The sequence below is a fragment of the Palaemon carinicauda genome, chromosome 33, assembly GCF_036898095.1.
Source record: "Palaemon carinicauda isolate YSFRI2023 chromosome 33, ASM3689809v2, whole genome shotgun sequence".
In the NCBI taxonomy this organism is placed as follows: domain Eukaryota; kingdom Metazoa; phylum Arthropoda; class Malacostraca; order Decapoda; family Palaemonidae; genus Palaemon; species Palaemon carinicauda.
In genome coordinates this window covers 72376290-72404273 of record NC_090757.1, presented here as the reverse complement: position 1 = coordinate 72404273, position 27984 = coordinate 72376290, and the positions used below count along the sequence as shown (strand labels likewise).

The following is a 27984-nucleotide window of genomic DNA, read 5'->3' as shown; positions in this document are numbered from 1 at the left end:
CATGACAGTGTGGCGGCCAGTAGCTAATGCATGTGTATGACAGTCTCGGGCACGTAGGATTTGGTCTTCGTTAGTTGTATTTGCATAAAAACTACAATGATAGACTGCTTTATTTGTCGAGTTTTTGTTCTTTCTACAGCGTTGCAGTTGTCATTGGACCTCAATATATTTTCCTTCATGAATACTATGTCCACCTCATGCTGGTAGGAGTCTGTCTGGAGACGTTGCACCAAATCATCCTTTTCAGCATCAGACTGAGATCTGGCACAGCATACACTGCTTTCAGTTAATAGATGCTTGACCTTGACAAGTAGTTACATGTAGAGTATAGTACAGTAAACTGTTCAACATACATAATATATATCTACTACAATAATCAGATCACTAGATATACAATACATGTCCTTGTGGTTGATGCTTAGTATGGCTTAAGAATCAATTCATCTTATGAAATTAGTATTTGTAAGAACTGCCGTAACATGACTCAAGAATTTGAGTCTTTGGCCTTGAAAGTGGTTGTTTTGCTGTCAAAATAGAGCTTTAGGTTATTTAGAAACTGATACTGATGAAAATATTTTCATAGTAATCATTATATAAAATTCAAGATGGTGGCCATATTGTGCTCAAGGAAATTTTTAACATGGTTTTTCTCATCGCTTATACAATACTATAAGTGTTACAAAAATGCAGTTTTCACATACTCCACAAAAATTCAATGAAAGTTAGCATCGAGACAGTGAAACTGCAATACAGAGTATGCATTTTTATGCAATATTGTATTTTTATGAGCACCATGACCTTAATACATCTCAACCAAATTGCTAAATTACTTTTATTCCTTTTTATTTCCCCAGTACCAGCTCTAGATTTCATACCCAAATCCCATACGTTAATTAATTTTCTTGATACATAAATTGTTTAAATTTTATTTCTAATGTACAGTAGTATGAAAATTTTGGGGTAAAAATTTAAATGATGTTTCTTTTCAGGTCACGAAGAAGTCACAGATCTCGAAGCCGTTCACCTACTCGCCACAAGCATTCAAGCAGTAGGCACCGGTCAAGATCCAGGTCACCCTCACACAGACATAAACGTAAAAAGTCTAAGAGAGAGAGGGATACAGATTAATGATTAAAACTGTGAATTAATATTAAAAAATATTCTGTACTGTGAACAGTGGGCTCTTGATGCAATTTATTTTTGTTCATCATTATTTTTTTTCAGTGAGGTAAAATCACCTTTCTGGTTCCATTTATTCAGCAGCATTTGGAAATTCTCATTCCAAATCCTTCGGTTTCTAAAACTTTGAGCTGCAGTGCTGTTTCTTTTTTTTATAATTTATGTAAGTTGGCAGGTAGTTGTGAATTTTAGTGGGATTTGAATTTTCTTTTTTCTTAATCTGAAATATAGATTTATTCTGTTCAATAAATCTATTTCTCTCAATAAGACAATATCTCAGGCACTGTGTCTTTTGACAATTCCATTCCAAGAATTTTTTTGTGAAGAAACCTTACACCCTGGATATACAATTTTGAGGATAAAGATACATACAGGTACACTCAATTTTCCGGCACCCATGGTTCCAAGTCCTTGTCGGTGATTTACCTGGACTATACTAGCTAGTTATTCAACATGACCCACTAATTATTCACTTTCTTGGATTATTATGAATGGTAGAGTATTAGATATAGAAATTTTCGTTAAATTATATGAATAAATGATATACTGTACAGTACTTGGATAACAAAAAAAAATTACAGCTGTTTGTATATTCATCTTTTGGATTGTGTATATGCGCCACTGTTACATAATTGCTGTAGTTGGGATTTTCTTTACTTGATTTGGTACTTTATGAAATTACATTTTAGTCCTTCCTATGCTTAACAGTTTTACAGTTGATTCAATATCTGTAGAAGTGTTGATTTTACACTACACTTGCCTTCATTGACTTTTACTTAATGCTTATACAGTACTGTACAGTATTTTATGAATTTTCTATAAAAAGACATTTATTTTTCCATTATCTAAAGAACTGAATACTGCCTCTTACAAAATCATCGCTAAAAAATTCTTAGTGCATATTTGTCCGTTGTCAACAATTTTTGGGGGTTACCAAATAGTAAACAATTCCAAGCAGTTAAAAACAAAAATGGTGTCCCTAGAAAGGAAATTCATTCAACAACCTCAAAGTACAAATTTATTTTAGAAAATTGTACTAGTTTTTCTTAGGGATTTTTTTTTTAATTAACTCTGCTCTGTTAACATTTTAGTATATACATATATTTTTGTAATTTTAATTATAATCAACATTGATGAATCTTAACATCTTGATTTTCAACTACTACTGGCGATAAAGAATGTACAGTATACTGACTTATATACTTGATTTTAGTTTTCCCCTGCTAATGGAAATATATTTTGGCACATTACATCGTATTCTGACCGGTATAGTAATTTTTTTTTTTTTGGTTTTTATTCTAGCTGACCATAGTAATGGACCAATTTTAACGAGCAGGATTAGTTCAAACGATTTACCTATTAAAAACTTGAAAGGTAATTAAATAATTGAATTTATATAAGTAAATTGCCACTCACTTTAACTATGAAACACACACAAGATACAAATAAATTATACCGTACATTTAAGGATACATTCGATTTTCTGGCGCCCGTGGTTCCGAACCCTTCATACATTCGATTTTCTGGCGCCCGTGGTTCCGAACCCTTATACCTTTTTTTATACAATACTAATTATCTATAGTTCATCTGAACTTTCTATTGTCAAAAGACCTGAACATGGCTTCTAAAGAACCTCGCTATGTGATTCTTAGTACACATTGCTCATCGTTAACAATTTTACGTTTATAATTCATGTTGCCATGCTATGCATTTTCCTAAACATCTTGTGTTCGTGCATAATTTTTTAATATTAATGGTCTATGTTGCCTATTTTTGTTTAACTACAATTGACTATACTGGTTAAAAAAAGAATTAGGGCCTTGAATCTAGGTTTCCCCCTACTGATGTAAAGTTTAATAAATGAATGAACTTTATTATATTGCCAAAAAAGTACAAGATATTGGTTGACATTTATAGGATAAAAGAAACATCATCTGAAGACTAATGTAAATAATAATAATACCTGTAGTTATGATATCAAAATTAAAATAAAATATCTAATTAGGTTTTAAGAAAATTAGTGCATTATGAACATAAAATGGGAAGCTTCCTACCTCTTCCAAAATTTCTTTAATACCAGTCAAAGAGTTGGATACATTTTTAGAGCACAAATAAATAACTTAAAACCATTAAATAGAGGTTAATAGTGTTTCAGATTAAAATATTGCTGGCATGTTAAACAAATTAAATTTAATTTCTGATGACGACTTTGCAACAGTACTGGAATTATCTTATGAATTGACATATACTATTAGAAACCCAAAACTTCATAAACACACACTATATATTTTTGAGAAAATCTGCTTCATAAAGCTTGCTTACTCGCACACTGATGCAATACTTTTAACTCAATTAAATTTATTTGCTAATATCCCGGTTTGGTTGCTTTCAAAATTACTCGTAACCATGATTGCACAAGAAATTGAATACTAGACATAAAAACTTTTTAAGATAGGTTGTTATGAACTCTAACAGCATCAGATGAGCGATAGTACGTGTGTGGGGATGATATTTCATAGATCTCTTCAATTGAATGGCTATTTCAACTCTCCAGTATTTGAAGTCCCAGATGATATTGGAAAAAATTGCTAATTAGATAATTTTGGTTTTTTCCATTATTATGCCCAGATTAGAAGAGGTGCCGGATAATCGATGGAGTATCTGAACTACAAAACAAGAAAGGTACAAGGTCACAATTGAAAAACTAATAAAACTGAAATCAAGAATTTGCAATTAAAATGTATCTAGTTTACAACAACTGATAGGGCCTGGATTGCTTGGGTAAATATAAAAGTAGTGTCTTACCCTAGGACTTTTGTACAACATCATACAGGTCTTTTCTTTTTTGATTGCCAAGTGGTATCATTTGTCTGACTTTCTCCACATAGTCAAGATCTGGAAAAAAAAGGTTTCGTTTTTAAATTCTTGCTAACAAAATGACATTTCAAAAATTATCTTATTCCATTTTTCCTCTGATCATATACAGTTTATAAAACTAATGACAAAATTTACTACATAACTTATAAAATGCAGCTCAAGTTGCACAAAATGAAGCGCACTTATAATTAACTCAATTCAAGCACTTGCCTAATAAGAAAGTTTCATAAATAAGGGTAGTGTATACCCATCTTTTAATCGTAAAATTTCAAGATCAAGGGTTTATCTTCTGTTGTTGCTACAGAGTGGAGTGGAAATGTGTCACAGAGTGAATGAAGAGTGCAAAGTGTCAGGGGAAGTGAAGGGAGCGGTAAAGAATAGAAGGGTAGGAAAGAATGTACAGAGATCTGTATGAGAAAGTGATTGTATCAACTGTGGGGAATGAAAGTGACGACGAAAGAAATTGAATGTGTTCGAGATGAAGTGTCTGAGGAGTATGGCCGATGTATCTCGATTAGATAGGGTTAGGAATGAAGTACAGGGTGAAAACAGGAGTAAGAAATGAATTAGCATCTAGAGTGGATATGAATATACTGAGGTGGTTTGGTCATGTAGAGAGAATGGAAAATGGTCATCTGCTGAAGTTAGTGATGAATGCAATAGTTAATGGAAGAAGTACAAGGTTTTGGTGGGTGGAAGGATGGAGTGAAGAAAGCTCTAGGTGATAGAAGGATAGATGTGAGAAAGGAAAAGGCAAAAGAGCATGCTAGAAAAGGGAATGAAGGGCGAGCTATTGTGATGCAGTTCTGATTGGCCTTGGTGACCACTGAGGTAGGTTTGGCATATGAAGCTTCATTTATATTGGATAACAAGGGAAGTTGGGCTGTGGCACTCGAGCAGTATCAACCAAATTCGTCTGGATCCCTTGTCAGGCTAGGAGGAGCTTAGATTAATCCTTTGTTATTTTTTTTTTTTGATAATTTTTAACAAATTTTTAAAGATTGTATTATTCCTTGCTATACAAACCCAAGTCCTTTGATATAAGGGAAATGTCTTCGGCAGAGCTAGAACGACCATCAGTCAAGTAATTGACAACAGTCATTGCTCAGGGGAGAGTAGCCCTGCTTGCTTACTGGTTGAAGGTCATCTAAGAACTGAGAAGGTTAGTTGAGATAGGAAGTTTAACTAAAAAGGACTCAGGTTTATATAATTAGGAAAAACAAAATTACTTACAAAATTTATATGTTCTTACACAAGATGGTGGAGAAGGATTAGACCTAGAGTATGCTGATGATGTTATCCTTGTTAGCAGAACAACAGGATTTGCAATGCTAGCTTACCAGAATGCATGAAATATCACATGAAGGTGGGCTGAAGATAAATAGAAGAAGGACAAAGATGATGAGAACGGATTATGTAATGGAAGATGAAAGGATTAACGAGATACAATTATTTAAGTATTTAGGTGCTATGATCTCCAATATAGGGTCTTTAGAATTTGAGTTTAATGAAAGATTGAAAAAAGCAAATCGGACAATGGCTAGGTTAAGTAAAATTTGGGAATCAAATCGCCTGAAATAACAAATAAAAATCAGACTTTATATTAGTTTAGTGAGATCACAGTTATTCTATGGACAGGATTCATGGTATGACTACGAAACAATCTCCAATAGATTAAGTATATTTGAGAACAAAGCCCTCAGAAGTATATTGGGAGTTAAAGGGCAGGACAGGATTAGATATTAAAACTATAAGAGATTACTCGGGTGCCATATGTGTACGAGATTTTGATGAGGGGTAAATGGAGATGGTTTGGGCATGCTGTAAACACTCTCCAAGGGGGATTAATTCAGCTGAGCTCCACAAGGCACTAAAAGAGTTGGAAGACCCAGGATGCAGGGATGAGGACTATGAAGTGCAAAGTAGCAGATGATGAATGGAGAAGTATTGAATAAAGCTCAAGATGGACACGACTACAGAAATCTAACCGACGCTGTTTGCAACAATAGGCGTAAGAGTAGGAGAGAATGAGGATGAAGACACAATATGCAAACCTTTTGTCCTTTAAGGGGCCTGGTCAGTATGCAAATATAAGGGGGTATAGGACGAAAGACACAAAATCCTATTACTATTACTAGCTAAGCTTTAACTCTAGTTGAAAAATCAGGATGCTATAATTATAGACAAAGGGCTCTCAAAGGAAAAAATATCCCAGTAAGGAACAGAAATAAACTACAAGAGAAATAATGAAAAATTAAAATATTTCGAGAGCAGAACAATTAAAATAGATCTTGAACTTTTATAAATTTCCAGATTCAAATGCTTGATTAGGAAGATCATTCAACAACTTGGTCACAGCTGGAATAAAACTTCTAGAATACAGTGTAGTATTGAGCCTTATGAAAAAGGAAAAACTATTGGAATGAACTGCATACCTATTATTACTAACGGGAGGGTACTGTCCAGAAAAATCTGAATGCAAAGGATGGTCAGAATTATGGAAAATCTTATGCAACATGCATAGTGAACTAATTGAATGCCGATGCGAGAGATTACTATCTACATCGGGAATAAAAAATTCAATAGAGCATAAGTTTCTGAAAAACAAATTGAGACAAGATGCAGGAAATCAACACTCGAAATAAGGCAGAACGAAAGAAATTATACACATTATTATTATTATTGCTATCTAAGCTACAACCCCGGTTGGAAAAGCAAGCTGCTATAAGCTCAAGGGCTCCAACAGGGAAAAATAGCCCAGTGAGAAAAGACAATAAATAAATGATATAAGTAATGAAAAATTAAAATAAAATATTTTCAAAAAATACATAAAACTATAAAAGGACTTACGTAAGCCTGTTCAACATAAAAACATTAGCTGCTAGTTTGAACTTTTGAAGTTCTACTGATTCAACTACCCGACTAGGAAGATCATTCCACAACTTGGTAAAAGCTGGAATAAAACTTATAGAATACTGTGTAGTATTGAGCCTCATGATGGATAAGGCCTAACTATTAGAATTAACTGCATACCTAGTCTTATGAACAGGATGGAATTGTCTAGGAAGATTTGAATGTAAACGATGGTCAGAATTATAAAAAAAAATCTTATGCAACATGCATAATATGTTCCCAGATTAATATCTAGTTCAGGAATAAAAAATTTAATAGACCATAAGTTCCTGTCCAATAAATTAAAATGTGAATCAGCAGCTGAGGACCAGACAGGAGAACAATACTGGAAACAAGGTAAAATGAAAGAATTAAAACACTTCAGAATAGACTGATCACCAAAAATCTTGTAAGACTTTCTCAATAAGACAATTTGTTGTGTCATTGAAGAAGACAAAGACCTAATGAGTTTCTCTGAAGTAAATTTTCTGTTGAGAATTACCTAAAATTTTAAGTCGTACAAAGTAAAAAGAAACATTATCAATGCTGAGATCCAGATATTGAGGAGGCACAGTCCTTGACCTACTTGCAATCATACTTAAAGTTTGTTAGGATTCAACTTCATACCCCACAATTTGCACCATGCACTTATTTTAGCTAGATCTCTATTAAGGGATTCACCAACCTCAGATCTACATTCAGAAGACAGCAGTGATGTAAAAAGAGTAGGAGCATCTGCCTATTCAGCTAGCTTTTCTAGACCAAACCACGTCGTGTATATAGTATGAAAAGTAATGGGCCAAGAACACTACCCTGAGGAACAACAGATGTCACATTCCTATACTCACTATGGTGCCCATCAACAACATCTCTTTGCGATCTATTAATTAAAAATTCAATAACGATGCTAGACCCACCCACTCCCAAATGTTTGAGTTTGAAAACAAGGGCATCATGATTAACACAGTCAAAGGCAGCACTAAAATTAAGGCCGATCATACGAACTTCCTGACCACAATCAAGGGCTTGCTGTACAGCATTGGAGATTGTAAGAAGGGCATCACATGCTCCAAAGCCTTTACGAAAACCAAATGGCGAACTAGGGAACAGATGATTACCTTCAACAAACCTATTAAGATGTTTTGCCAAGACATTCAAAAACTTTAGATAATATGGATGTTATGGAAATTGTACGGTAATCAGTTGGACTTGAGCTACCACAATCGCATTTACATAGTGGAGGAACATTACCAATTCTCCACCAAGTGCTAAAAGCTCCTCTTATTGCTAACTTGCGCAAAATAGCAGATAACTTTGGAGCTAAGAAATCTGCAGTCTTTATAAAAAAAAAACAAAGGAAAAATATCATTTGGGTCTACAGCTCCATAAGCATCAAGATCCATCAGCATAGCTTTAACTTTATGAGATCGAAAAGGAAAACTAGTTAGATTAGCCTCAGGAAAACGGGAATGAGTAAGTTCGAGTTTCTCATTACTCTGCTTGCTTTCAAACACATCTGCCAAAAGGGTTGAATTTTCCTTTGGACAGTGAGTGCCAGAGCCATCGGTTTAAGTAAAGGAGGAACTGTAGCATTTACACCAAAGAGTGCAGATTTAAGGTTAGTCAACCACTTATGCTCCTTGGTTGTACCAGAAAGGGTTTCTTTTATGGTTAAACTGCGTTCTTTTTCAGTTGAAGCATAAACTCTCTTGAGCAAAAGCTCTAAGCTGAGTATAGTTATTCCAGGTCAAATCTGATCTGTTACCCTTCTAAAGATGAAAGGCCTCCTGCTTCTCTAAATAAGTACATCTACAATCATCATTGAACCATGGTTTGTCCTTCACTCGGAACCTTAGTACACAAGGAAGGATACGCCTATCAATTATGTTGACTAGATTCTCATTCAAAGGGACTACAGGATCACACGATCAACACTACTATACAATTGTGACCAATTCAAGCCCAAAAGATCATGCAAAATCCAATTCCAGTCTGCTTGAGAAGAGATTGATCATAAAAAACCTTAACTCTACGAGCCAATTTTTCGTACAATTGAAGAAAAGAGATGGTTTTCCTAAAAGTAAATTTGCAATTAAGAATCAATCCTAAAATTTTAAGTCATGCAAGTTAAAAAGACTTATAAACGCTGAGATCTGGATGAGGAAGAGCCACTGTCTTCTACCTACTCTCAATCATACTTTGAGTTTTTAAAGGCCTCTCATGAATGGCAGAGGCAAGGAACAGTGACATTGCCCTAGGAAGCAGGACAAAACCCTAGAGACTGACTATATATATTATGTGATCAGTGCCCGAGCTCCCTCTCAAGCAAAGCTAGGACCCGGGAGGGACAGGCATTGGCTGCGAATGACTCAGCAGATAGACCTATAGGCTTCTCCAAACCCCCCAACCTTAGCTCACAAGGATGGTAAGGTTGTAGACACTAAAGGAACTAACAAGTCTGAGCGGGAAAAACCCCCGTCTGGCAAAGAACAGGCAGAAATGTTACCAATCAGACCACAACAACCCTTAGGGTTCAACTTCATGCCCAATAATTTGCACCATTCACAAATTTTGGCTAATCTCTATTAAGAGACTCGGCAAGCCAGATCTACATTCAGGAGATGGGATTGATGCAAAGAGAGTAGCTGCATTTCTAGGCCAAACCACATGTTATACACAGTAGTATGAAAAGTAATGGGCCAAGAACCATTACCCTGTGGAACACCAGATACTGTATCACATTCCTATACTCCCTATGTTGCCCTTCAATAACCACTGTCTGCAATCTATTACTTAAAAATTCAATAGTGATACCAAGAAATGACTCACTGGCACCCAATTGTTTGAGTTTGAAAACAAAGGCTTCACAATTAACACAGTCAAAGGCAGCACTAAAGTTAAGCCCAATCATATGAACTTTCTGACCATAATCAAATAATTTCTGTACAGCATTGGAAAATGTAAGAAGGGCATAAAATGTTCCAAGGCCTTTACAAAGGCCAAATTGCAAACTAAGGAACACACGTTTTGCCAAAGACGTTCAAAAACTTGAGATATTGTGGGAATTATGGAAATTAGGGGGCAATCAGCTGGACTTAGAGCTATCACAAACACATTTACATAATGGAGAACTCTACACACCACAAGAGCCAGATAAACCTGCCAACGTAGATCTGAGATCTCCTCGCTCCTGCCGCTTACTCACCAATGACTATACCAGGGAATATGCACTGAAGGCGGGGTAGTAGTTGCAATGGATGAAGGAAGAAAGACAAAAAAAACTTCCTCAGTATCATGGTTGTTGCCAAAACAGACACAGGTGAAAGCTTATTATTATTATTATTATTATTTACTAGTCAAGCTACAACCCTAGTTGGAAAAGCAAGATGCTAGAAGCCCAAGGGCTCCAATAGGGAAAAATATCCCAGTGAGGAACGGAAATAAGGAAAAAAATAAATGATGAGAAAAATTTAACAATAAATAATTCTAAAATCAGTAAAAACGTCAAACGAGATATGTCCTATATAAACTATTAACAACGTCAAAAACAGATATGTCATATACAAACTATAAAATGACTCGTGTCAGCCTGGTCAACATAAAAACATTTGCTCCAACTTTGAACTTTTGAAGTTCTACTGATTCAACTACCTGATTAGGAAGATCATTCCACAACTTGGTAACAGATGGAATAAAACTTCTAGAATACTGTGTAGTATTAAGCCTCATGATGGAGAAGGCCTGGCTATTAGAATTAACTGCATACCTAGTATTACGAACAGGATCTGAATGTAAAGGATGGTCCAGGGAGATCTGAATGTAAAGGATGGTCAGAGTTATGAAAAATCTTATGCAACATTCATAATGAACTAATTGAACGACGGTGCCAAAGATTAATATCTAGATCAGGAATAAGAAATTTACTAAACCGTAAGTTTCTGTCCAACAAATTAAGATGAGAATCAGCAGCTGAACACCAGACAGGAGAGCAATACTCAAAACAAGGTAGAATGAAAGAATTAAAACACTTCTTCAGAATAGATTGATCACCGAAAATCTTGTAAGACTTTCTTAGCAAGCCAATTTTTTGTGCAACAGAAGAAGACTCAGACCTAATGTGTTTCTCAAAAGTAAATTTGCTGTCAAGAATCACACCTAAAATTTTAAAAGTATCATACAAATTTAAAGAAACATTATCAATACTGAGATCCGGATGTTGAGGAGCCACCGTCCTTGACCTACTTACAATCATACTTTGAGCTTTGTTAGGATTCAACTTCATACCCCATATTTTGCACCATGCACTAATTTTAGCTAAATCTCTATTAAGGGATTCACCAACCCCAGATCTACATTCAGGGGATGGAATTGATAAAAACAGAGTAGCATCATCAGCATATGCAACAAGCTCATTTTCTAGGCCAAACCACATTTCATGTGTATATAGTATGAAAAGTAATGGGCCAAGAACACTAACCTGTGGAACACCGGATATCACATTCCTATACTCGCTATGGTGCCCATCAACAACAACTCTTTGAGATCTATTACTTAAAAAATCAATAATAATGCTAAGAAACGACCCACCCACTCCTAACTGTTTGAGTTTGAAAACAAGGGCCTCATGATTAACACGGTCAAAGGCAGCACTAAAATCAAGGCCAATCATACGAACTTCCTGACCACAATCAAGGGATTTTGGTACAGCATTGGAGATTGTGAGAAGGGCATCAGATGCTCCAAGGCCTTTACGAAAACCAAATTGCAAACTAGGAAATAGACTTGAGCTACCATAAACACATTTACATAGAGGAGTAAACTTACCAATTCTCCAACAAGTGCTAAAAGCTCCTCTTCATGCTAACTTGCGCAAAATAACAGATAACTTTGGAGCTAAGAAATCTGCTGTCTTTATAAAAAAACAAAGGAAAAATACCATTTGGGTCTACACCTCCTTAAGCATCAAGGTCCAATAACAGACCTTTAATCTCACGAGATCAAAAAGCTAAACTAGTTAGTTTAGCCTCAGGAAAACAGGAATGAGGAAGTTCAAGTTTTTTATTACTCTGTTTACTGTCAAAAACATCAACCAAAAGGGTTGCCTTTTCCTTTCGACAGTGAGTGACTGAGCCATCTGGTTTAAGTAAAGGAGGAACTGTTGCATCTACACCAAAGAGTGCAGATTTAAGGGTAAACCACCACTTATGTTCCTGAGTTGTACCAGAAAGGGTTTCTTTTATGGTTAAATTGTACTCCTTTTCAGTTGAGGCATAAACTCTCTGAGCAAAAGCTCAAAGCTGGTCCACCCCTTGAAATCATACACCGGTCAATGAGCAGGAGGTCAAGCCAGCACTCGGAACACAGGGATGACTGCAAACAATCATGGCCCCTACAAGACACAGTGTGTGTGTGTGGATCGACAGCCAGTTTAGCCATAAACCCACTGCATCATCCCCTAAAACAGCCAGCAATCACTTCCTGAAGAGTGAAAGAAAAATATCAAAGCCTTTGGTTAGGTCGTAACTGTACATCCATACACGTTGCAGCTATAGACACAAGGACATAGCCTCTGACAGAAGGGTGGGTGGGGCTACTCGCCAGCATGCACTGTATATCCCTATTTTGAAGGATGAAAGTTTTGTATATGCATAGGAACAGCCTTTTCTTAAAATTTAGCTTACCTATGTCAGAGTAGACAATTGTTTCCTCATGTTCTGTGGTAGCGATAATTTCTCCCCAAGGATTAACCATGGTCGAGTGTCCCCAGGCTACATAATTTGCATTAACATCTCGTGCAGGTGAAACTGTCCCCACATACAACTGGAATTGTAATCAAGACATTGCATTACAGTAGTGGACCTCAAAAATTATAGCAAAAGGGGGATAAAATCTAAATATTGGGTGCATGTAACAAAGTAATAGTTACAAAATATTACATTAATATTAGAAAATAGACACAAGTCAAAAGATAAAATACAGCAATAGGCTTCACGATGGCACCACATCATATTTACAAAAAAAAAAAAAAATAAATAAATAAATACAGGTTTGCATATGGATCAACAGAAAAGCATCATTAATAAGTTTGCTCTCAAAATGACTTAAGAATGCAAAATCAAATGTTATATTATCAAAATTACTATACCTGGTTATCCAAAGCCCGTCCTCGTTGCAACAATTCCCAATGGGCAGGACCAGTTGTCATATTGAAAGCCCCTGGATATAATATCAACTTGCAACCTGAACATTAAATGTTATATTATTAAAGACAAATATTTAAGGCACAAGTCATCTTATAATAATTTTTTTTTTATTTTATCACAGTTACACAATAAGATTTTCATAGGTTTAACTGAAGTTGTTTAGAATCTTAAATGAAAATGGAATAAGGTAAAAAATAAAGCAGGAAGATAGTTAAGTAAGAAAGGACAAAAGGAACATGGAAAGTATAGTAAAGTCAGAAATACTGCTAGGGACAAAAAGGATACTGCAAAGAACCCTCATTTTCATCTACAGTGTAACATGCAAGGAACATAATATGCAAAACCCTCATGTATGAGGTCTAATTATCCTCATACTGTCAAATCATTATCCTAATTATTTAAAATAAATGTTCACTATCATCTACTTTTATGCCTGTTATCTCTGAACTCCATTTATCTAGGTCTTAACCCTAAATGTTGATACACATGCATGAATATTGGTTAGTTCTATGAATCCTCCTGAAGTTTGTTCACTGAGGAGATTTGACAACATATTTTAAACTTTTAAAGAAGTATCTCTGACTCCATAGATTATCCTGTGAAAGGTTTGAACAGGAAATCAAATATGACATAAATACCAAAGAAATATGAAATACTGTCTCTCATTGCTCCAGGCCTAGTGTATCAACATGCAAAGCACAGACTCAGTGTGTATAAGAGAAACCTTCGAGTTCAGATGCTCTTTAACTTGACACAGCACCTCCAATGCAGAAAATTGTCTGCTATGGGTGAAGTCATAAATATGTCCCCACATAGCCAAAAGAACTAACACTATCTACTTTCACCCGTCCGCAATCTATCATTTCCAAATGAAAATCCATTGTCTCCCTCCCGTGCATGAGGCTAGGGAGGAGGGAGGGCCCTGCAGACCACACAGCACCTCCACAAAAATAGTTTTAGCCTTTTTTAAAACCCATTTTTTATGGTTAATGTGCTGTGTAGTCTCAAATGACTAGTATCATATCAATAGCCGAGTAGACTTGGATTGAGGATAATCATCTACCAAGCACTAACGTACAGCAACTACACTTGTTTCTATAGATGAAAAGTAAAACTAACAAGTCTGATTCTCACCTCATGACTGCACAGAACACTGGATGCATCTCATCACACTTCCTCAAAAGGACCTGACTGAAATGGTCCTTTTCTCTGAGTTCATCCTGTAACAACCCCATATGATTCAGAATTCCAAGATTCCCCACTTCACGAAGATATAGATTCTAAAAGGAGGGGAATATGGAGGTCGGCTGGGCGCAAATTGATGTGCAGGTAAACTGGTCCCAGCTGTACCATTAGTTCTTTTGGATATGCGATGATGACAGTAATGACATCACCCATCATTGACGGTTTTCAACATTGGAGGTGCTGTGTCAAGGTCTCTCTTACGGGGACTGGCCGCTATGGGTGATAAATTAACACCTTGAAAAAAAGGTTATTGTTTCTACGTTTGCAGAAACATGTCGTACAGGCTCTCTAAAAGTTTCAGTCAATTATCTTTACAAATAATGAAGATATAGCAGTCTTTAAAGGAGGACATCATCATAACTGCATCGTCACTAAGTTTGACAGGAGCGTCCATGAGGAAAGCAGGGAGAGTTCTCTGGTGAAAACCTGCGATGCTGCGGCGGGATCGCCACACAGCATCTTAAGCAGGAACATCTGTAGTCTAGGCTGAATTCCAAGTGCTTCCTGGAAGATGGATGGAATGGGACCTGGAAGTACCCGTCCTTCCGATCCAGGGCATAAGGAGTCTTGCGGTCTCATTACCAGTCTGATCGACTCTGCTGTTCCACGCTGGAAGAAGTCTGTTCGAAGAACTTGATCAGGGCTGAGAGGTCGACGACGGAACTCCCGTCTCAGATACTTTCCTACAAGAAAGGATCGACTGAAGAAGCCGGGGGGGAAGCCGTCGACGACCCTATGGAGGACCTTCTCCTAAAGCATGGCTCCTTCTGCCCAACGGGCAAACCTCTTGCCGAACCCATGGCATAGAGGCTCAGCAACACTGGATTCGCTGACAGTGGAGGAGAGATGTTAAGAGTGAGGCGCGATATCCTTGGCTGATCACGGAGATCGTGCAGGAATCGGCATCGGGAAGCTGTTATCCGGACGAGTAACCTTAGGCATCCCCCCAGCGTGAGACCTGCAAGGGGGGTTGCCAATCCTAGAGTTTGTGAACTCTGCCGCTCCCTCTAGGATTATGCCTCCCCGGGAGAACTTCCCGTCCTACCTGTCCCTGACAGGAGGGGACTGCTATTGTACACATTGTCTTAGCTGCCGTAGCCGGTTCCGATAACCTAGGCTGACGAGGCTGAATGAAAAGGCGTCGGAGGCTTGCAGGGTCTGGAAGTAAGCGCCTTGGAGGAGTGAAAACTGAATTCGACTTCCTCTGCACAACAGCTGTCCATTTCTCTGTCCTTGGGCTCAAACAAGCTCTTCCCAAGGATGGAAGAGTGTCTGAGCTTGTCGACATCCAAGGACGGGACTCCCGAGAGGAAGCCCTCGGTCACTGCGTTTAGATGCTCCAACATCGAGTTTGCCCGCAAGTTCGAAACTTGGCGACGGAACGCAAAGGTGCTTGAGCCCGAGAGAAGGAAAGTACCCATGATCTTCCTGGAGCTTCCTTGTACAAAACCTCGGGTCGCAACCGGGGAGGGAAAGGCCTGGTAAGCCCCTTCCACGAGGAAGGGCTAAACCAGTTACCCCCTGCCCGACGGAGAAATCTCGAAAGAAAAACTCCCTGGCAAGACCCTTCCAGGGAATGGTGAGGAGGAAGGGCTAAACCAGGTTCTGGAAAGAACAATGTTGCTCAGACCTCCCTGAAGATTCTTCCTGCTCTTGCACGTGCCATGCTCTGCGTTTACGGGGTGAAGACCGTGTTCTGGAAATACGCGCTCCAGAAGACTCGCCAGGTTGCCCGTGTTGCGAAACCCCGACGGGAATCGCGGTCGCAATCGCCCTGGCGCTCGCGCGATGGTAAATAATGATTCGCGCGCATGGGCGAATGTGGAAGCGCTCGTGTGCGGGCACGCAGACGCGTGGGCGCGCAGACGAAAGTGCGCGAGGGAGTGCAAAAGGAGGGCGAGTGTGGTTGGAAGGGCGAGAGCTGGCGGTCGGAATCCGATAGTGCGCAGGCGAGCGATGAAGCGTAGGCGAGCGACGGCGTGTAGGCGAGCGACGGCGCGTTGGCGAGCGATGGCTTACAGGCAGGAATCGTGCTGGCGCTCGCGCGATGGAACACCGTTGGTTCGCGCGCGGGCGAACATGGGTGCGCATGTGCGCGTGGGCGCCTGGGCGTGTGGTCGCGCGGGCGGCCGGGAGACCGATGTCGCGTAGGCGGGCGATGGCGCGTCTTGGCGAGCGATGGCCCGAAGGCACGTTGGCAAGCGATGGCGCGTTGGCAAGCGATGGCGCGTTGGCAAGCGATGGCGCGTTGGCAAGCGATGGCGCGTTGGGGAGCAGAGGTGCGTTAAAAACGCTAGCGCGCAGGCGAAGAATCGCGCGAGCGCGTAGGAGATCGCTGACGCGTAAGAGACTAGAGAAGGTTGACGGCGAGTAGGCGACAGGAAAACTTCTTGCCTGCGCCCAGGTCTGATAGATCGTGGGCGAGAGGGCGAACGTTAGCGCGCATCGCGCTAATCAGAAGGCGCACAGGTGCATCAGGAAGGAGAGCGCTGATGCGAGCTGTCAAGCAGGCGATCCTGGGCGTTCAGGAAAACCGTTGGCGCCCATTGGCGCGTAGCAAGAAAGGGCGCGCAGATGTGCGCTGGCAAACTGAAGAGAGCTGGCGCACAGAAGGACAGAAGTACAGGTGAGCGCTGGGGAGCAGGAAGAAGATCTACGGCGAGACTCAGCTACCGGAGATCGTGGTCCACAGCAGGCGAGCGCTAGAGCGCTACTGCGCGCGGGCGAGCAGGAGATCGTGGGCGCGCAGGAAAAAACCTGGCACTCAAGGGACTTACCCACACTGTGAAATAAGCCCCTTAGACCTGAAGGTACCGGTGCCCGTTGTAAACGGGGTGAGTTGGCGCCCTCGAGGGAGAAGCACTCGCGGGAGAGACCATAGGGCTCAGCTGCCCCCGAAAGGGATTGAACCTTCAGCAACAACAGCAGACGGAGTCCTCCGAAGAGGAGTCTCTGTGGTGAACTCCCCCCTGGGGGAGAAGCACTCGCAGGAGAGACCGTAGGGCTCGGAAGCCCCCCGAAGGGAACCGAGCCTTCAGCAACATCAGCAACATCAGCAACAACAGCAGAAGAGTCCTCCGAAGAGGAGTCTCTATAAGTGTTCTCCCTCGCGAACGAAAGAGGAACACTTCGTAGAAGAGACGGGTCAGCCAGTGACCTAAAAAGAGCAATCCTCCGAAGAGGGGCTCCTGCAGTTGCTCAGCCCCTTGAGCGTAACTGCAGGTGCGGTCGCTCAGCACTAAGAGCATAGTCGCACGAGTTCCATGGTCCGAGCTTGCAACCGCTCAGCCCCTTGAGCAAGGTTACAAAAGCGGTCGCTCAGCACCAAGAGCAAAACCGCCGGAGGACCAGGAACAAAATAAAGGAAAGAGGAGTTCCCCCCGAAGGGAAAAAACTCAAGCCTGGACGGGAAAACTTCCCTCGGAAGGGAAGTTACCCACCCAAGGAGGCAAGCCTCCTGAGTGTTCTAAAATAAACTGGAGAGCTGTCAGTCGTCACGGGAGCACTTCCAGGAGAAGGAGACACGCCCCTGACGAAGATCTATAGGGGAGGCAGCAACAGCAGATTCCCCAGGCCCCAACAAGACAGCTCGCTTCGTTGCCATATTACAGAAACGAAACTAGATCGTTAACTGTGAAAAATAAAAAACAAAAATCATTAGTTAACATTCATTCCCACGGGAAGACTCCAAAGAGGAATTCCGAAGGAGAAGAACACAAGAATTACACAACAGGCACGTGCCCTCAAAACCACTTACACTCACGGAAGGAGAGCTGTAACAAACACAGAATTATAACAATTATAATTATGTACTGTAATTTTGTAATTATGTAATTTATATATGAATGTTCACTAAATAAAGAACGAAAACCCCGAAAGGAATCGTTCTACAAAAGCTGAAAAGTTAACAAATACAATTAGATTCATAAACTAATTGAGACAAAATGTACGGCGTAGCAACCCCACCCACACGGGAAGGAAGCTACTCAGACGTAGTAAAGGTAAAACGTAGTAAAGGGTGAACAACCTCAAGAGAGAGAGAGAGACCGTAGTCAAACTCGATCGCGACCCATGAAATTACACCGTGGTGGCCTAACTGCCGAGGGCTCCACGGAGATATCGTACACTACACACACAAGCACGAACTCTGAAAAGGAAACTTACTGATTTCTATACTCAAATATATACATAAACACGAAAATATGTTTACATATATATTGAGTATAAGAAAAGTAAGTGATAAAGTAAAGACAAAACAAATAATGGCTGCCAAGCGAGAACGAAGACAGGCACGTCTGTCCATCGTCAGAGCCATAAATGAAGTGAGACATTTCACCGGTGTGTGAGGGGGGGAGGGGTAGCAAGCTACCCCTCCCCCTACCCCTGCTAACTAGCGCGGGGTAGTAAACCCTCGTTAAAATCTAATGGCTTGTCAATTTCAGCTACGCCGAAAGTAAACCCTATGAAAATAGCGTGGTTTGTATTTCGGTTAAGGAACAACTGAGCATTTAATGTGTAGACATGAGATATCATCAGGTAATTTAATTGTGAAAGCAGAGCATAGTTTTTGGGTGGGGCATGACCTCTTGGCCTTAATGTAACAAGGGGACTATAGTTGTCATTAATATTAAGACAGATTAATAACAGCAATGAAACTAAAAGTAGATTTCAAAGAGGTTTATATTGATAAATGTATCCTGTATAGGAATGAAACTGTAATAAAATAAAAATGCTCTCCTTCCTTACCTTCAATTTATTCAGTGCATTAAAGCATTTTCAGGCTGCTATGTAAAACGAAGTAACTTGGTCAGCAACTTCAAATGAAAATATGTTCCACTATTGAATACCTAGCATTGAAATGACTCTTACCCATTTTTCCATACAGTTGTGCTAATTCAGCAAATCGCATATCATAGCATATTCCAACACCAACTTTACATTGCGGAAGATCAAATGTTGTCAGCTGGTTTCCAGGAGACAGACTGTCAGACTCACAAAACTTTATTCCCCCTGGAACATCTATATCAAATAAATGTATCTGTAGAGAGAGAAAGAATGTAAGTGTGAGTTGTTTACTCTCTTCAAATTGCTTATCACCAGTATCACAATTACAGTATATTCCTTCCTATTATTCAAAATCAGTACAAATTCTTATGAAAAAAAAATTATACTATGTTTCTGAACAGAATTACACAGATAAGAATTGAAGTGAAAAGTTAGCAAAGAGAACCATGTCGGAATATAAATAAATGTTAACATAACCAGCAATTGATTGTACAATAATTGAACAAAATACTAGAAAGAGACAACACTTTGAAGTAGCATTAAAGCATTTCTTACCTATCACTTAAATACTGCAGCATGTTTCATACAAAGGTAGTATCACCTTTCAAAATCTAATCATGTTGTAAACTCATAATGACCCATTCTATTTCATCATGAGCCCTAATTCTATCTATCAACTGGGGAATTTCCCCACTGACATAAAAAAAGAACAAAAGGGGATTTTTCTTCCCATCGTTCCTCTCTGCCTGACAAGGGACTCGGCAGAGTTTGGCTGGTACTGCTAGGATGCCACAGCCCATTCTCGCCTGTTTTCCACCACAAATGAAGCTTCATATGCTGCCCCACCTACTGCCACTACCTCAGCAGTCACCAAAGTGACCCAAGGTAGCAGCAGGGCCTATTGGAACAGCGTCACAATTGCTTGCCATTTATTCCTATTTCTAGCATGCTCTTTTGCCTCCCTCACATCTAGCCTCCTGTCACGTAAGGCTTTCTTCACCCCCATTCACCTACCCAAACCTTGGCCTTCCTCTTGTACTTCTCCCATCAACTCTTCCATTCATCAACTTCTTCAGCAGATTATTATCATTATTATTATTATTATTATTATTATTATTATTATTTGCTATTTTCTCTTTTGGAGCCCTTGGGCATAAAGCATCTTGCTTTTCCAACTAAGCCAAATATAGCCTAGATTGTAATAATAATAATAATAATAAAGGGATTTTGACGTAGGAAAAATCTATTTCTGGGCGAGAGACCCATGCCGCCCAGTGAAATGCTCCTTTAACATCATTTCTAAGGTAAAAACTGCTATGAATTTACCAGAGAAAAATTTGTATAGGAATGCTAGGTTGAACCCAGCTCGCTCACCTTAATAAGGTGTCGGTATAATACTGGGGCGCTGAATAAATCACAACCAGAGGCCTCGCACCATTTAGATATCTCCTGTCAATATCCCCGAACAGCGAAGTGCCGTTCAACATCCTACTACTACTAGCAATCCCACGCCAGTGACGTCACTCCTTTTTCATAGCACGCGCTATTTAATCCTTATTTTGCCTTAGTGTGTGAATTTCACTGGTTTTTTCTGGATTTACCTCAAGATGTCGGACTCCAATGTCACTCCAACTAAGTTAAGTACCAGATCTATGAGTTTTGAGATTTTGGAGGGGGCCTTGCCCTTTTTTGCTTATATTATAACAGTATTATTTTTCACGACCCTGTGTGGGTCTTATATGGCGCTCAGCTCCCTCCTATCTCTATCTCGTTTCGTTCTTAACGCTTTTCAATGAGTCCTCCATACTGATTGTTTCTCGTTATGAACTTTATTGGTATCCACGGTTCACACACCATATTAAATTTTTATATTGATGTCCTGTTATTACGATAAGTTATTACATATACGTGTGCGTATTATCGGTAGGTTGGCATGCCTGGTCGCCTTCGGGCGTTTCTATTCCACTAATATTATTACTTGGATTATTTACGTTCGCACGCCACGGACTTGCTTATCATTTTAACGTCATTCGTTTTCTTGCATTAGCTCAAGGGTCTTTCATGAGTCAGATACAGTGAACCCTCGCTACTTCGCGGTTCGACCATCGCGGATTCACCACTTCGCGGATTTTTTCCATAACCCATATATATACAGTAATATATATATATATATATATATATATATATATATGTATGCATGTATTTATGTATATATGTATGTATGTATATATGTAGGTATGTACAGTATATGTGTATACATATAAATATATATATATATACACACACACACACACACATATATATATATATATATATATATATATATATATATATATATATATATATATATATATATATATATCTAAAGTAGGAAGATGTGATGTAGTTCTAAGGGAAAAGTATGGGAAATATGTCTGGGTAATAAGCAAAGCTCTACCTCCAGTTTGTTTCTTCATTATGATCAGAGATAAACGTAAACAAAACATTGGTTGCCATTTTTTATCGTGCTTTTTAGCGTGTTTAGGAAACGCATGATATAAAATCGCCTTTAATATTTGTGCCTGTTTTAGTTTAGGGTACTGTAGTACATGCATTAAGTGTTCTGTACATTAAAGGGTAGTTTGTTAACAGTACTACGTACAAGGGAAGGTTTTAAAAGTCTGAATATACATGTTGAATAATTAGGTAAATATGGTGTCACTACTTCGCGGATTTTCACCTATCGCGGCCGCGTCTGGAACCTATCTACCGCGATAAACGAGGGTTCACTGTATTAGTTTTTCATTTTGTTAGCACTTCACTGATAATAATAATAACAATAATAATAATAATCATAATAGTAATAATAATAATAAAAATGTTTTAAAAAAGTAACACCATCACAAACATGAGAATGTAATATGCAATGGAAGATGAAATATCATTGGAAGGAGAAAGGATTAACGAGGTGGAATTATTTAAGTATTTAGGAACTATGATCTATAATACAGGATCTTTAGAGTTAGAGTTTAATGAAAGATTGAAAAAACCAAATCAGACAATGGCTAAGTTAAGTAAAATTTGGAAATCAAATCGCCTGAAATTGCATATAAAAATCAGGCTATATATCCGTTTAGTGAGATCGGTGTTACTGTATGAACATGAGTCGTGGTATGGCAACGAAACAATATCTAAGATCTAGTAGATTGGAGAAGAAAGTCCTCAGAAGAATATTGGGAGTTAAATGGCAGGACAGGATTAAAAATGAAACTAAAAGATTACTCAAGTGCCATATGTGGATGAAATCATGGTGAGGGGTAGAAGGAGATGATTTAAGCATGCTCTTTGCATTCCCCAAGAGAGATTAGTTCACCAAACTTTCAACTGGGCTCCATAAGGCACTAGATGAGTTGGAAGACACAGGCTTACATGGCTACGACTATGAGGCATGAAGTAGTTGATGAATGGAGAAGTATTGATTTAAAAGCTCAAAATAGAGACGACTGGCGAAATCTAACCGAGACCCTTCGTGTCAATATGCGTAGGAGATGATGATGATGATGATAAAAAAATTATACAAACTTAAAAAAAAACAAGAGAAAGAGAAATAAGATAGAATAGTGTGCCTGAGTGTATCCTCAAGAAAGAGAACTCTAACCCAAAACAGTGGAAGACCAAGATGCAGAGGCTATGGCATTACCCAAGACAAGAGAACACTGGTTTGATTTTGGAGTGCCCTTCACCTAGAACAGCTGCTAACCACAGCTAGAGTCTCTTCTACCCTTACCAGGAGGAAAGTAGCCACTGAACCCCTTGAGCAAAGAAGAATTATTTGGTAATCTCAGTGTTGTCAGGTATATAAGGACAAGGAGAATATGGGAACAATTAGCCAGATTATTCAGTGTATGTGTAAGCAAAGTAAAGATGAGTCGTAACCAGAGAGAGGGATCCAATGTAGCACTATCTGGCCAGCCAAAGGACCCAATAAATCCCTAGCGGCATAATCTTAACGGATGACTGGTGGACTGGCCAACCTACTAGCATCCTCTCTACATAGCCAAACCACCTAACCCATTCATATCTACTTTACCTGTTAATTCATTTCTCCCATCCCTTCTCACCCTCACTAATTTGTTCCTAATTCTATCCAATCGAGATACACCAGCCATACTCCTCAGGCACTTCATCGCGAGCACATTCAATTTCTGTCTCTCCATTACTTTCATTCCCCACAACTCAGATTCATATATCACAGTTGGTACAATCACTTTCTCATATAGAACCCTCTTTGCATTTATCCTTAACCCTCTATCCTTCACTGACTCCAATACTTGACATCCTTCATTCACTCTTTGATGTACATCTGCATCCACTCAACCATTACGAGCAACAACAGAATCTCAGTACTCTAACTGATCTAATTCTTCAAGTAACTCTCTATTCAACCTGACATTCAATCTAGCACTACCGTCCCTTCTCGTGCATCTCATAACCTTACTCTTACCAACATTACCTCAAAACTTCCTTCTCTCACAAACCCTTCCAAACTGTCACTAATTGTCGCAGCTTCTCCGTCGAGTCTGCCACCAATACAGCGTCATCCACAAACAACAACTGATTCACCTCCCACACATGATCACTCTTATCTATCAGTTTAAATCCTTGACTAAGCACTCGAGCATGCACCTCTCTCACAGTTCGATCAACAAACAAATTGAACAACTTCTGCAACATCACACATCCCTGTTTCAGCCCTACTCTCACAGGAAACCACTCATTCACTTTATTTCCAATCCTAATACAGTACACACTTTACTGCCTATGTATAAACTCTTCACTGCTGGCAATAATCTTACACCAATTCCATATGACTTCATTGCTTCTGTATCATCTCTATCATAAGCTTTCTCCAGATCCATAAATTCAACATATACTGCCTTACCTTTTGGTAAATATTTCTTGCATATCTGCCTTACTATAAAAATCTGATCCATACATCCCCTACCTCTTTTAGACCACCCTGCATCCTCTGTTTTATCCTTAATCCTATTAATTAACACTACCATAAACTTTTCCAACCTCACTCGACAAACTAATACCCCTAGAATTACATCACTCATGCACATCCCCCTTACCTTTGTATAGCAGAACAATACACGCACACACCAAGTCCACTGGCACTATTGACAATATAAAACGACAAATTTGGAAATAATTTGTATTTTCCTTAACCAATACAGGCTGGGAGGAACGTAAAGAGGAGAGGTCCCCTTTTTCGTTTCATTTGTTTGATGTCAGCTACCCCCCAAAATTGGGGGAAGTGCCTTGGTATATGTATGTAATACAAACCTGTAGATATTGTTTCAGCAAAGCTAGAAGGTAGCAATTAGACTTTTAACGCAAGGTGGCAACCCTACTTAACCACTGTAGGGAGTAAGTAGGGGGAGGCTGGGGGGTACCCAGCCACCCATACAGTATCTACTCACAGGTCGGTGAGCTACGCCACTTTTTTCTTTCAACTGGTAGAGAACGGATATCTCCGCTCTCTCCTCAAGGCTTAGCCATACAGACATTTTCTTTACACTCATCAGGTTTTAAACAATCTAACCAACTATTCCAGTACTATCACAGTCCCTTCCCTTAATATCTCAGCCCTCACACCATCCATGCCATGTGCTTTCCCTGCTCTCATTTCATCTGGTTTTGTCTTCACTTCCTCTCTTGTAATCTCTCTTCAATTCTCATCTCCCATCACTGGTACCTCAACACATGCAACAGCAATTATATCAGCCTCCCTATTATCTTCAACATTCACCAACCTTTCAAAATATTCAGCCCACCTTTTCCTTGCCTCATCTCCTTACAACCACCTTCCATTTTCATCTTTCACTGTTTCTTCCTTCCTCAACCCACCCTTCCTTACACACACTTCACTTTTTTCCAAAATTACTTATTCTCTCCATACGAATGACCCAATCCCTAACCCCATCTCCAGTCAGCTTTCCCATTCTCTAACACTATCAAGGATTTAGTTTAGAGTTTCAGTAGTGTCATCTATATCATTTATGGAGAAGTAAAATTGTGTGTAATCTGCAAATAGTTTGAACTTTACGCCATGCCTTTGTAGCATTTTCGATAGACCAATAGTAAAGAGGCAGAATAAGATTGGGCCAAGTACACTCCACTGGGGTACCCCTCTGTTAAAGGGTTCATATGAAAAATAAGTTTCCAATTTGTACACAATAATTTCTACCAACTAAGTAGTCTTTTAGGTATTCGAAGGCTTGATCTTCAACGTCGATGGACCGAAGATCATTTAGTAGCAGTTCATGCACAACTGTATCAAAAGCAGCACTGAGATCGAGCATTCTTCAAATGCTCTCTTTTTCTCTTCCACCTTCATCTTCACTTCTTCATTCCACCACTCACTACCTTCCCTCATGCTGCCTCCAACAATCCTCTTACCACACGCACATCACTTGCAAGTCCAGCGATATTTTCTTTTACTAGCTTCCGCTCCTCCTCTAGATCACCAGTTTCTCTCACTTTCACCAGTATATGCCACTTCCAAGTTTTCTTGATATTAACTTTTAACCTGTTTTTTTTTTTTCAACTCTTGCACCTTCACTACCTCCATTTTACATGCCCCATTCCATTTCCTCACTCTTTTGCTACAGCTAAATTTTTCTCAAACCAAAAAAAGGATCAGACATAACGTTAGCCATACCCCTAAACGCGCACATCTTTCAATTTTCCAAACATCCTTCTTGTTATCAACGCGTAATCCACCAACACCCTTTTTACCACTCTTACCCATGTATACTTATTTATATCTTTCTTAAAAAAAAACTAATACTTACCACCAGCTCTCATTCAACACACAAATCAAGTAGTCTTGCAGTCTCATCATTCTCATTTTCACCTAGTATGCCATACTTCCCAATGACACCTTCTACCTCTCCAGCACCCACACTGGCATTTAAGTCACTCATCACAACTAATTAATTCCTTCATTCCAGAAGTCATTCCGGTCTTCTTCACTTTTCCCACAACCTAGCCCATACGCACTAACAAAAGCCCAACATTCCCAACCCAAAACAACCCTTATCCACATTACCCTAGATGACGACACCTTTCATTTCACTACTTTACCTGTCATCCATTTATTCAGCAATAAAGTTCTTCTCCCTTCAATCCCAGACACTCTACCTGTGACTTCACCCTTCCCTTTTATGTTTGTTTCTCACAAGGCCAATACATCCATCCTTCTATTCCAAAATATACTTCCAATCTCACATCTTTTACTCTCTATTGTACTACATCCATGCAAATTCAGACACCCCAAAACTAGAGTGCAGGGAACATTCCCTCTCCCTCAATTTCCTATTCTTTGACATCTCACAGGAAGTAACTATAATTGATAACTGAAAATTGTAGATAATTAGGAAAGCCCCTATTCAATACAATAAAACATCAAGATATTAAAATTTGTATGAAGTACAACCATAGTGTACCAATGAGATACGCTGCTTTCATTTCATACTTTAAAATATTTAGAAAATTTCATAAACACTAATTTCAATGAAAAAAATGTATCTCTACACTTCAGTGATGTTCAAATTGCTCCTTTCTGGAAGCTCAGTTTTATCAACATTTACCCCTAAAAACTAAAATATTTCCCGTCTTCTTTCCTTCAATAGACTTCAAGACTATTAAAGTAATTATACAATCCAGTGGTTAATTGCAGCCACTGATGGGTTGTTCAAGCCACAGATCCTATATTTTTCAGTCTCAAAGTTGAAAGTATTCCCTATCCTCTTGACACCACAAGTCAGTGGAAAGAAGGGTGGGTATCTATATGAACATCATGTCAGATTAGAAATATCAAATCTAATTAAAATTCAATCTATTTCTAAGAACCTTCCCTAGTGTTCATATTTCTGACTCCCTCACTGATGGAGGGTGATTGCCAGTGAAGGAAAGAGATATGTCATTTAACAGATTTTGACAGAGGAAAAATCTATTTTTGGGAGAGATACACGTCGTCCAGATGGAAGTTCCTCAAAGGCAGCTTTCCACTTAGGATATTTCTGTGATAAAAATACCATAAAGCTTTACCTGTTGAGGTATCGCAGCGTTCTATCACCTGGAGCGAATGTCCCAAGGGATATCGTGTATGAAACAGGGACGTGTTTAAAACAAGCCATAACTATCCTTCCCCAAATCGAGTTAACCTTGTCTCAAAGGATATGAGATAGGATTGGATACGTGGGCGAGAGAACCGTTACAACTCCAATCTCACTGTGCTGAAAACATGTTTGCTGGTTTGCCATTCCAGTAGCAGCCATCACATTATGTGAGGCCTCACACTGAGAATTGGGAGGGGATGAAAAGTAATGGGCAGGTCCATCAGGACGACAGCCCCAGGCTAAGAACACAAGCAAGTTTTTGGGAATTGCGTAGGAACAAAAGAATTATCTGCACAGTCCCACTCACTGTGAATAAAATCTTTGTCCAAAGTGATCTATCACACCAAAATCAGTAACAAGAAGGGTTAAAAATGGATGTACACTACTTTTTTATTTCTCTCTGGTTACGGTTCACTTTCCCTTTGCCTACACATACACCAAATAGTCTGGCCTATTCTTTACAGATTCTCCTCTGTTCTCATACACCTGACAATACTAAGATTACCAAACAATTCTTTTTCACCTGAGGGGTTAATTACAGCATTGTAATTGTTCAGTGTTTGATTTCCTTTTTGGTAAGGGTAGAAGAGACTTTAGATATGGTAAGCAGCTCTTCTAGAAGGAGACTCCAAAAC

At 39.2% G+C, this 27984-nt stretch overlaps 2 protein-coding genes across 4 annotated transcripts in view; one reads left to right on the top strand and one right to left on the bottom strand.

The window, feature by feature from the left end:
* The window catches only part of LOC137625984 (pre-mRNA 3'-end-processing factor FIP1-like), a 43575-nt gene extending 41571 nt beyond the window's left edge, over window positions 1-2004 (top strand). The window contains exon 7 of the mRNA XM_068357066.1: window positions 990-2004. Within this exon, the coding sequence (XP_068213167.1) occupies window positions 990-1128 (139 nt within the window). The 3' untranslated portion in view covers window positions 1129-2004. The remainder of the gene's footprint in view (window positions 1-989) is intronic.
* LOC137625983 (omega-amidase NIT2) overlaps window positions 909-27984 on the bottom strand; it is a 164974-nt gene continuing 137898 nt past the window's right edge. For 2 of the 3 annotated variants that reach the window (XM_068357064.1, XM_068357065.1), the window contains exons 5-8: window positions 19266-19434; window positions 13094-13188; window positions 12630-12768; window positions 2184-4074 (exon numbers count right to left, since the gene is read on the bottom strand). In XM_068357064.1, the coding sequence (XP_068213165.1) occupies window positions 3986-4074; window positions 12630-12768; window positions 13094-13188; window positions 19266-19434 (492 nt within the window). In that variant the 3' untranslated portion in view covers window positions 2184-3985. Of the gene's footprint in view, window positions 1103-2183; window positions 4075-12629; window positions 12769-13093; window positions 13189-19265; window positions 19435-27984 lie in introns of those variants that run through there. The other variant, XM_068357063.1, reaches the window with a different exon arrangement.